Source organism: Brassica oleracea, chromosome C9 (genome assembly GCF_000695525.1).
Source record: "Brassica oleracea var. oleracea cultivar TO1000 chromosome C9, BOL, whole genome shotgun sequence".
In the NCBI taxonomy this organism is placed as follows: domain Eukaryota; kingdom Viridiplantae; phylum Streptophyta; class Magnoliopsida; order Brassicales; family Brassicaceae; genus Brassica; species Brassica oleracea.
In genome coordinates this window covers 50,957,179-50,969,284 of record NC_027756.1, presented here as the reverse complement: position 1 = coordinate 50,969,284, position 12,106 = coordinate 50,957,179, and the positions used below count along the sequence as shown (strand labels likewise).

Below are 12,106 nucleotides of genomic sequence, written 5' to 3'. Positions count from 1 at the left end.
CCATTCACAAAGAGATGAAGCTAGGCGACGTGACGCTACCAGGTGGCGTCAACATCACTCTACCTATTATGCTATGCTAGTCCAACGCGACATCCAACAATGGGGTAACGATGCAGCAGAGTTCAAACCCGAGAGATTCAAAGATGGCATCTCAAAGGCAACAAAGAGTCAAGTCTCCTTCATTCCATTTTCTTGGGGGCCAAGGATATGCATAGGCCAAAATTTTGCCATGTTGGAGGCAAAGATGGCAATGGCATTGATTCTACAGAGATTCGCCTTTGATCTTTCTCCTTCCTATGTCCATGCTCCTTACACGGTGTTCACCCTTCACCCACAGTTCGGTGCTCATCTTATCATGCACAAGATATAGTTCCATTCCATAACACGTGTGATGTCTTCATATGAGCTTATTATATGTAAGAGAAATAAGATTATTCAAGTTATGTTCTTAAACCATGCTTTTAAGTTGAAAATGCGTCTCTGACTATTATGTCCTTTCAACCTCTGAGTCTCCTTGTGGGTTACGGCAGATATTTAATCATCTTTGTCTCTATTCTCAGTGGAACTTGGTATTAAAACTCTGTGGATTCTCTGTTTCAAAATAAAAGAATAGATATGTTAAGCACCCCTATGTTAAGCACCCCTATGTGTCACACTGGTACTGGACCTCCCATTTATCACTCTCTCCTCTCTCCTTCAAAAATCATTTGTTTCTCTTTCTCTTCCTCTCTCGATCTTCGTCGGGGGATTTGATCTGAAAACCACTTGATTCTGATCTCGATTTTCGTTGGTGTTACGATTGTTACAAAGGCGAAAGAGCCTGCTTGTTTCTCCTCTGTGATTCCTGGGTGGTTCTCCGAGATGAGTCCCAAGTGGCCAGGTTGATTTCCTCCTTCGTGTTTGATTGTAAAAGGATTTGCAATCATCAATCTCCGTGATTCCTGTAGAAACGTCGTCGTTTGCTCTCTCATTTAAACGAACCTACCTTCAATCATCAAGAGCCTGCTTGTTTCTCCTCTGTGATTCCTGGGTGGTTCTCCGAGATGAGTCCCAAGTGGCCAGGTTGATTTCCTCCTTCGTGTTTGATTGTAAAAGGATTTGCAATCATCAATCTCCGTGATTCCTGTAGAAACGTCGTCGTTTGCTCTCTCATTTAAACGAACCTACCTTCAATCATCAAGAGCCTGCTTGTTTCTCCTCTGTGATTCCTGGGTGGTTCTCCGAGATGAGTCCCAAGTGGCCAGGTTGATTTCCTCCTTCGTGTTTGATTGTAAAAGGATTTGCAATCATCAATCTCCGTGATTCCTGTAGAAACGTCGTCGTTTGCTCTCTCATTTAAACGAACCTACCTTCAATCATCAAGAGCCTGCTTGTTTCTCCTCTGTGATTCCTGAGAAATAGAAGAACGAACCTACCTTCAAATTTACATTTCTTGCTTCTAACTTTGGTAAATGGCATTTTGTTCTAATAATATTGAAGACATGATTCGACCAAATCTTTGATCAACAATTCAAAGCAAGTTGATTTAGTCGAGAATATACGGCAAAAATTTGGTATAAATCAAGATTACAACTAATCGGTTTTTTTTTCGTTTATGCATTTCTTTCATGTTTGTTTAAAATTTCTAATTATAAATTTGTATTTGTATTTTTCATATGTTTTTATGTCATATTTGTTTAAATGTTATGAAATCAAATAATTTATAAGTTTTTTAATATTTAAATTTAATAATTTAATTTTTAAAAAAAAATTTAAGAACCTCGTAGGAGTTCTCCCATTGGACCTTTACAAAACTAATTACATTAATAGGAGTTCTAAACTTCATAAAGTACACAATTAACTATTAAATTAATTTTTAGAACCCATTATGGGTTCTAACCCATTATGGGTTCTAACCAATGGAGATGGTCTAAGAGCTCTGGGAGGGTAAGGGAAAAGAGATGTAATCCGTTTGAAAACTCCTGGTAAACTAAAAATTCTGAACTTGTATAATTTTCTAAGTCAGAACTTATTCTTGAGAAAATAGAGAAACTTATTTTATTTTCGTTGTTTTCAATTTTCTGAATCTGGTAGATGATTTATGATGATTTTGTTTCCTGCATTCCCGATTGCTTCGTGTAGACTTGCTGGACAAACTTACTGGTTACATGCACCCTTTTTAAGTCGTAACTATGTACGAGCGAGATTACCTCTAGTCCCTGGGCAACTTGATTTGCAGGAGATCCACATAAAATACACACTTTATGTAGTGTTGTTTCTTCTTTGCATTTAGTGAAACTTCAACCATGTTACGATTCCTCTTCAATTGTTATTTTTTTTGTTGCTGTAGATATATTTCACTAAAAGATAGATGCCATTGTTGCATCCAAAGTATGGTATTTGTAGAGCTCGTGGTCTTGGATGGCACATTCTTCTATTGTTAGCTACCATGTCTTTTACCGTCTTTACGGTCGTAAAACGATGTCCACGACAAAAGAAGTTCAGCCACCTAAAATGGCATTTAGTGGTTTATAGTTAACAAAAACAACACTTAAGACCACGCATTTTAGTCCATATAGTATTAATTTGACTGACTAAAATTAATGGTAGACATTCTTGTTCTTCCTTTTCATTTGTCATATTCTCGAGGTTTCTTGTGTCACCAAATGCTCCAGCAATGTTGGGCGTAACGGTTGGGAAAAGTATGTGCTAAATTAGTATTCTAAATTGAAGAGTAAGCAAGAAGATTTTGAACGGTGATTTCTTGTTTCATTTTCTGGATTTGAAGAACATTTTGATATCCAAAGATTAATGCATGTTAGTCCACTATCAATTTTATGGAATTTTAGAGTTAGTTGAAAAATACTCAGCAACTTCATATCTAATCTATTAATTTAGGGTCCTAATTTTTATCTACTATTTAAAAGTCTTAGTAATACCATTTGATTAATTACTTAATATGACATACTGATTATTCTTAGTATAACAAATCCGTTGAGAAAATATAGATTTAAATTTTATTTTTAATTATAACAAAATTTGTTAATATCTACCCAAATCTTATTAAAAGTTTTAAGTATTTTTTTAAAACCATGCAATAATTAATTTCGTAATTATTAATATAATATGATTATATATTAATATTGATTAAATTTTTATTATAAAAAATAAATAAAAATTCTTTGCTATTTTTATAAATTTTATAATATATTATATAAAATAGAAGTACTATATAAATTAAATAAAACAAAACTATATAAAATTGGTAAATTAACCTATTATATAAAGAAATATTTGTCGCAAGTGAAGATTCTAATTCAGATATAATATATAATATTTAGATGTCAAAAAAAAATTGCTTTCATTTAAATAAATAAAATAAACTATCATTGCTTTCATTTAAATAAATAAAAAAACTATCATTCACCGTTAAAAAAGATTAAAATTCATAAAGTATGTATATTTTATACAAAAAATATTAGCATATGTTAAACTTTTATATCTACAACTATATATTATTTAATTAATTTGAAACTCACAACAAAATATTATCTAAAATGATTATATACAAAATATTATAGTCATAGCTAACTTTTAGTTCATATGTTATTTACAAAATAAGATATCAGGAAAATAATAATTCAAAAGATATTAATGAAAAATCTATTTTAACTACAAATTTATTGATAGTGGTATTTTTAAAAAAATTTATGTTGTGGCACCTACTGATATCTTTATGTTTTTCATTATAAGTATGGTTCATTGCATGTTTTTTATCATTTGACAATGGTGTCTAAAACAAAGTAAAAAGTATAAAACAAATGATTATTTATTAATAATACTGAATAAAAAACCTAACAATAAAATTATAAAATTACACAATATATAACAATAAAATGTAAATCATATATTAAAAATATTTACGATAATGTTAAATATATACATTTATAAAATAAAAATATATCCGCACGGGTTAAACTCTATTATAACTGTTAGAAAATAGGTCAAGGGTTAAAAATGTTCATTGGTGGCATAGAAAGCCCGAGATTTTAAACGCCTTGTTAGAGACTTAGGAGAAGAAGCAATTCAGTTGTTTAGCTGACATTTACAACCAAACTGTTTTTTTTTTATTAGAGGAAAAGGACGATTTAGGTGACATCACATATTTCATAATTATTAAGTTTGTAATCCTTACTTTATTTTTTTTTAGTATTTTCTGTACCTGCCTCCTCCATCCGAGACTGTAGTCCACTCTGCCAGGAACCCTAATTCAACAAGCAATTCAAATCCCTCTTTCCCCAAATCTAAGAAATAATTTTGTAAGATTTCTTCGTTTTCTTAAAATCCTTTTTGAAATTCGTAGGCTTATCTTGCCTAAGTATGATGATTGGTAGGCTTAAACCGTTCGAAACACAGTACTAGGGTACATGATCCTGGGATTACCTAGATTGCAAACGATGAAATGAAAGCCATAAACGATAACATCCTTATAATGAAACTGATATAATCGCTTTCATTAATTGGCTTCTAATATGGCTCTCATGATGGTTGTCTTGTTGCGTTATCTAAGCAATGTTAATATCTCAAGCCTCATGCATATTTGTATGTTTATGCTTTGCAGTGATGGTATGTATATGAGTTAAATGACAATACTGTACTGCACACACTATTTGTGCCAAAAAAAAAAAGTACTGCACACACTAAGATACCTTCTGGAAACTGACAGCGTCCATGCCCTCATTTGGTAAAACATCTTATTGTTTGATATTTATAAGTTTCTTAATTAGATTTTGTTTCTTGATACTAAATATATCTTTAAATTGAAACTCTGCACGAAACCTGTGATCTTCATTATATAAGACACAGAAGAAAAAGACAAGAGCTCAAGATATGCCGTTGGCTGCAATACTAAGGCGGACGAAGAAAGTCTTTTAGGTTTTAAAGATGATGGAGATTTAGCTAATTTTCTGCACCCACCTCTCCCCTAATTAACCAGCTCCTCCTAATGGTCAAAATCGTTCACATCAAGTCTGTCACCATCATCAATAGTAAGTTTTTATTCTGATATAGTAAGTTTTTATGCTGATAATACCAAAACTTACCTTGTCCTCCATGTTTGTCCTGTCCATTACTATTGCTGTTTGAATTTTCAGCAATTTAGATTCTCGTGTAGTGGAGTTATAGTGGAGTTAGAATATGATATATGATTACTTACCCGAAAGAACTATTACTGGTCTCCTGCACCAGTACTATTTGCTATGGAATTTCTTGTAATGAGAGAACTCTCCCTGGAAATATTTACTAAATTTCCTAAAATATTTATGCTGCTGTCCTTATTAACTCTGTGAAAACAACCTTTTGCTTTATTAAGAAATGTTTTCATTACAACACAATGACACGAAACCGTTAATGCAGATATGTTCTTCCTGTTGCAGGTTTCTTCACTAGGTACCTTTTCTTCCTAGAAAAAAAGGCATTTGGGGGTTGCAAAATCTCGTTAAGTATTACCTAGATTTCACTATATCGACTTTCTTATGAATTGATGTGTCAAACAAGAAATTACACTGTCATATCCTTGAAACATTCTCATTTTCAGAGACAATAAATAGCTCTTAGGGCTCATTGCTTGAGTTTTGTTGGGTTGATGGTTGATTTATCTAAATTTTAATGAAATGAATTATATAAACTAGGGTACATATGAAAATGAATTATATAAACTAATATGCCGTGTAAATGATGATGCGAGGAAATCAATTTTGCGTGTTAGAGGAAGATATGTCTCTTTGCCACCCTTTTGTTGCCATGTGTTGTTGGCGCTGACTTCAATTTCAAATCCTCTCTTTTTATTTGTCTGCAATGATTAAAAAATAAAACTAACAGCTTCTTCCTCCTGTCAAATTCCCTTTATTGCCCTTCTCTTTCATCATTACCTACTCATAGAAGATCTTTTGTGGATTTCATAAATAAAAAAGAGGGAATGATGAAACCCTACAAAAACGTGTTTTTTTTTTGAAAGTTTCAGCAACAGGTATTTCAAATAACCTATATGATTGCCTCATTCATTGAGAAACCTGTATACTAGAAGTTTAGACAGTGAAAAGACAAACAATAACGATGTTCTGCTATTCTCCTTGACAAATACAGGATTTGGCACTAGGGCATATATAGGTGATGGCTACTGATGAACTGCTTCCCAAATAATCCCAATTAAAAGACAAATAATAGAAGAATTGATGTGTGTTTGTCCATTGAAGGCTGCTGCTCCTGAGATGATACTGATGTTGCTCAAGACAAGAAGAAGAAATTACATTGAATGATTTTTCACACTGGTAAGGAGCGTATGTGAGAGAATAATTAAAAAAAATGATTAAAGAAATGGAATTGAAAGGTGAAAATGACATGGTTGTACTGTATACTTAGGCGAATAGAAAAGAGACACGTGATGAGTGGACATGAAGAGAAAAGGGTGCTAGACTGCTAGGTTTAATATAAATAGAAATAAGAAGCAGTTGGTGTGGTTGTGAAGGAAGGAGGCAAGCGACCAAATCTCAGAGAAATAATAGTATAGAGGAGGAACAAAGATACAAGAGATCAACGAACATGGGAAGATCTCCTTCCAGTGGTGAGTCTGGTCTGAAGAAGGGTCCTTGGACTCCTGATGAAGATGAGAAACTTGTCAAGTATGTCAAAAAACATGGCCATAGTAGCTGGAGTGCTCTTCCCAAGCTTGCTGGTACTACTTTATACCTTGTTAAAGCTTTTTTTATTAAGTTAAAAGCTTCTCATACTCTCTATCTCTCTCTCTGTAGGTCTTAATAGGTGTGGGAAGAGTTGCAGGCTAAGATGGACGAACTACTTGAGACCTGACATCAAGCGAGGGAAATTCTCTCCGGAGGAGGAACAGACTATCTTGAATCTTCATGCAGTTGTTGGAAACAAGTAATGTTCTGATTCTTTTTGATTTTATAGTCAACGGTTTTGTGTTCTTGTACTGCTTGCTTATAATGATGATGATGATGGTTATAAGGTGGTCAACGATTGCAAACAACTTACCTGGGAGAACAGACAACGAGATCAAGAATTTCTGGAACACCCATTTGAAGAAAAAGCTGATTCAGATGGGAGTTGACCCAATGACTCATCGCCCAAGAACCGACGTCTTGTCCAGCTTATCTCAGCTGATCTCTCTGTCATCTAACCTCAGAGGTTTTGTTGATCAAGAGCAAATTATGCTGAAACTCCAAACCGAGATGGCCAAGCTCGAATTGTTCCAATACCTCCTTCAACCACCTTCCATGTATAACAACATTAACCCTAATGACTTTGACACTCCCAGTCTCCTTAACTCTATTGCCTCTACCACCAGCAATAATCTCGACCTTGGTTCCTATATTCAGGACTTCAACAGCTTACCATCCCTAAAAAACTTAAATACCAACATTGGACCATCATCTGTTTTCCCCCAAAATCTTGATGCCAATCACTTCAAGTTCTTCAATCAAAGAGAAAACCTTCTTATATCTCCAAGCTGGCTCTCGGATCCGTCCAGCTCAAATCAGAGTTTGTTACCTTCTCTTGATCCTTCATCTGTTATGACTGATGATCTTATTAGAAGCCAATACGTTATTGAAGATGTCAATAGCAATCTCACCTCTTCGAGCTATCAAGAATCAGGAGCTTCAGCTGCATGGCCTGATCATCTACTAGATGATTCTATATTTTTTGACATTCCTTAGCCTTCCTCGTCCTTTCAGGTATGTTTTGGAGGAACTCAAAATCGAATATATGCCTGGGACTGTGCTTGTTGAAGAATTTATTCGCATATATCTATCTATATATATTGTTGGCACATCATATACATATGTGTGCTCATGTTGTAGAATGTAAAGTATATATAATTCTTATGCGTGTTGTTGTTATCAATGCTCTTTAGCATTTGTTTGTACCCATCTCCGAGTTTCTATTATTATATCTACTAGTGGTCTCTACGCGCCGGGTTCATATGTGTTATTCTGAAATAAATTTTCAATTTATTTTATGGTCTTAGTAAAGAGACAATGTTCAAAAAGTCGATATTGAAAATATGTTAAAAGAGAATGATATCTTTTCTGATTATAATTGGAGTAGCATAAGTGTTTGTCTTGATCTAATTAAATAAAAATAGAGTAAAAAGTCAATAGATGTGACAAAGTTAATTTAGTTGAAATTTAAACATTCAATAAAGTTAATATTGGAGAAGGAAAAATGTAAATAGTTATGTTATTTTGTGATTATCTTGTTTGTAGGAATATAATAAATAGTTTCGTCCTCTTAAAGTAGTAATAATCATCGCATACTTTGTTTATGTCAAAGATGTTTGGAAATAAGGGAAAACATTTATATATTTTGTTTTTATAATTAATACGACGTATAATTCGATAACATAGATTTACACAGACATGAAACAATAAGGAAATGGAAGAGTCGAGTAATGGTCGCATCTTTAGGATTTGGAGAGATAAGATTGATATATGCCACTTTAATTTTTAGATCAGTCTATAGAAAAGCTCCTGTAACTAAAAACAACTTTTATGTTAGCTGATTTTCTGTGTCGACGTGAGCATCCTCTTCATTGAGAATGTCCGACTTTTACTATTAGAAGATATTTATTATTAAAGTGTGTTGTCTTTCATAAGCGTGTAACAATATTAATCCTTACATAAACAGATGGGCCTAATATTACCCATAACCAACCCGAAAACCGGGTATCCGACCTGATCGTATGTTGCCTAAATATCTGAACGATTTTTTTTTTCAAAATCCGAAAATCGAATGAGTATCCGAACATATCCAAACATATATATGTAATATAATTTCATAATAGCATTAATACCTAAAGTTAAAATTATAAATCAAATACATTAATTTTTGGATATTTATAGATAAAATGGATGTTTTGGATAAAAAGTACTCAAATAACATTGTATCCATGGTTACTTTCCAAAAAAATAACCAATTCGAACTATATAAATTGAGTATTTTGGTTTTTAAGTTATTTTTGATAAGTTTGAGTAGTTTGGATATAAAAAACCCGAGTCGAATCGAATAATTTGATTATTTCGGTTAAAACCCGAACCCACCCAGATCCAGGAAGATCCGATTCGAACCCCACCCATTTTTTTAACATCCGAATGAGACCATTTTTCAAAATCCAAAACACCAAGAATCGAAAAACGATATTCGAATGGATAATATTCATACCTGAAAGGGTACCCAAATGCCCATGCATACTTACATACATGTCAATTCAGATTGTAGTGAATGATTTGGTTTCTACTGTTAAAGGTTTTTCTGCCACTAACATCATCAAAAAACCGAGATTCAAATGGATAATATCCATACCTGAAAGGGTACCTATATTCCCATGCATACTTACATACATGTCAATTCAGATTGTAGTGAATGATTTGGTTTCTACTGTTAAAGGTTTTGCTGCCACTAACCTCATCGGAATTCCTAAGCTCATAGAATTCTCCTTCTTTAATGAGGGGCTTGAAAGTGATGAAGTGCTTGAAAGTGTTTAGTCTATGTGATTGGAGAGCCGTAAAGTAAGGGAGGTTTTGTGTAAATCTACAACAGATTAAATGATAGAAGCTTGAGTATGATAACTTTCCCATCGAGCAAAACCATGTCTACATTTATAAGCTCTCCTCCTTTCTTCCTAAATGGGACAGGAAGTGAAGTTGACAGCGGTTACGCATCATCATTGAGAAAAGTGGTAACTTATGTGGCAACAAAGACAGTCTTAGGACTGTATTTAATATTGTTATAAAAAATGTCTAGATAATATCATACGAACATAGACCGTTATATTTTATTAGTCATTTAAATTTGAGTAATAGATTAGATATCCAAAGATAAAAATGGTTTAGTAGATTAGATTTTTGCTGGCAAAAATAAAATAAAATGTTAACTAAAACAAATAAAATATTTGTTTACAACTTTTAAAAATCAAAGCTGTAAATCCAAACACAATGACAAAATCAGAGCACAAAAAATCTCTAGACCTGAAGTTTTTAGTACATATAAGTAAAATAGGAAACAACTGCATAGGGGAGAGACCAAGGTAAAAAGCAAAATCAAAACTTCATACATATACTAAACAGAGCCATCTTTAGAAGAACTTATGGTTTGGCCTTAATCTTATCGTTGCCGTGAAACTTCCTTCGAGCATCTACAGCTTCTCTGTAGAAGAAAGAAAAGACACTTCAACTCTCTTGAAAGAATGATTTAAAAAAAAGACAAAACATCGCGAGGGTTTCAAACAAACCTGAAAGCATCAATGATCTCCTTGATTTACTCTCTCGTAAAAAGCATTGGCTGCCTTATCAAATCGCTGGAGATTCATTGATAACATAGTGAATTATAATGTTTCAGTGTTCAAAGGCAAAGGCTTTTTGTAATAGAATTGAGATGATTTTTACCTATAGCAAACGAAGAGCAGCACCTTCTCGGAAACATTCTTTAGGCCAATCAGGTTTCAGTTCTCTGCAGACTTTAGCATCTGATAAGGCATGTTCAACTTGTCCTAATCGCAACCAACAGAGGCTTCGTTTAAGAAGAAGATATGATCTGTGGGGTCAAATCAATGGCCATTGTTCAAAGAAAATGCCACAGAATCACAAAATGGACATAAGCTTTAGAAGTAGTTTTAATGTTGAATACTTGTGTGTAAGCGTCGATGGGAATATGGAATGCGTCTTGTCCTCTTGCTTTTGCTTCTGTGCCTTTCCCCTTTGCTTCTGGAGAGAGCTGTGGAATATATAACAGTGTGCTTTAAAAATTTCATGCAAAAGAGATGCATTTTGATCAAACTTCAAAGTATGAAGTACCTTAGGATTCAGAAAGGTCTTTCTAAATCACAGTCTCTCCAGATTTTGACTTGTTTGAGTTTCCCTCGTATTTTTTTATTTGATTCCATGTGAGCGAGAACTCCAACAAATGTCTAGTCTAAAACAGTTTCAGGTTTGTTCACAACATGAAGAGAGTCTCAACAATCTTTATGTTCTCTCTTAGAGATGCAACTTCTAATGGCCTATTGCCATCCTGAAAATCACAGCCATGTGAGGATTTGTGTTTATTTTTAAAGAGCTGATTGTTACGTTGAGGTTACCTCGTCTTTCCTATTGGGATCAGCTCCAGCTTTAAGTAAACAGTTGCTTAACACAAATCTCCAACATTAGCAACTGAGTTGCACCACCAGCAAAAACATTAGCTTTGGCACCTGCCTGTAATTAACAAAATAAGAACCAAGCTTGATCTAAGATGTATAGCAACTGAAACAGCACAACACTCAAATTAGGAACATCTCAAACCTTGACCAACAGCTCTAAGCATGCCATAGAACCAGCCGCCACTGCTGATAACAACGGCGTGACATTATCTTCGGTCTCGACGTTAGGCTGCAAGACCATGAAAAAATCAAAATTAAAACTACGGTTTAGATGGAAATTCAACTAAAGATATGCATTATACACAAAAGTTTACATCGACATTGTGATCTAACAAGTCATGGCCAGCATCCCAAATCAATGGCATGCAAGACTCACTTTGAGAATCAACAGGATCACCTTTGGACAGCAACTCCTTTAGGAACTCGATTTACCCTAATGATACACAAAACAGAACACTTTGTGATCTTAGAAAGCGAAATGAAATAAGCAACATGCTTATTAAAAACAAACATGTTACAGCTGCATAATGCAATGCATTCACCCTGAAAACTCCTTTTAATCTCGAACTGAGTGATTATCTCACGGTCGCTGGCAACATCGAGCAGAGATCGTCTCTCGCGTTGAGACCCACCAACTGGGGTTGCTTTATCATCTTTTCCATTACGACTATCAGATTTGCGTAGTGAAGCGCCACGCCGGATCCGCCCAGAGTTGTCTCCGACAGTTTCAAAAATCTTGAGCTTTCCATTCACAAAAAAAAAAGTCTCGAGCTTTCTTCAAGAAAAGCAGAAGACGTCGACGCCGTTTTGAGTCTCCCAGAAAACAGAAAACGTAAAACAGTATAACTGGGCCATAAATGTTTCAGAAAGCCCAAATAAAAAAACATCCTTCAACGAATGAGAACGCGACAAGTG

General features: G+C 34.1%; 1 protein-coding gene and 1 pseudogene across 8 annotated transcripts in view; one reads left to right on the top strand and one right to left on the bottom strand.

The window, feature by feature from the left end:
- The window catches only part of LOC106313294 (myb-related protein Hv1-like), a 13,979-nt gene extending 6,014 nt beyond the window's left edge, over positions 1-7,965 (top strand). For 5 of the 8 annotated variants that reach the window (XM_013751072.1, XM_013751074.1, XM_013751073.1 and 2 more), the window contains 7 exons: positions 4,190-4,298; positions 4,601-4,723; positions 4,840-5,027; positions 6,124-6,308; positions 6,400-6,712; positions 6,789-6,918; positions 7,007-7,965. In XM_013751072.1, the coding sequence (XP_013606526.1) occupies positions 6,580-6,712; positions 6,789-6,918; positions 7,007-7,715 (972 nt within the window). In that variant the 5' untranslated portion in view covers positions 4,190-4,298; positions 4,601-4,723; positions 4,840-5,027; positions 6,124-6,308; positions 6,400-6,579 and the 3' untranslated portion in view covers positions 7,716-7,965. Of the gene's footprint in view, positions 1-1,911; positions 1,965-4,189; positions 4,299-4,600; positions 4,724-4,839; positions 5,028-6,123; positions 6,309-6,399; positions 6,713-6,788; positions 6,919-7,006 lie in introns of those variants that run through there. The other 3 variants (XM_013751070.1, XM_013751076.1, XM_013751069.1) reach the window with 3 other exon arrangements.
- Positions 7,966-10,142: 2,177 nt separating this feature from the next.
- LOC106315289 lies at positions 10,143-11,853 on the bottom strand (annotated as a pseudogene).
- Between the last annotated feature and the right edge of the window lie 253 nt (positions 11,854-12,106).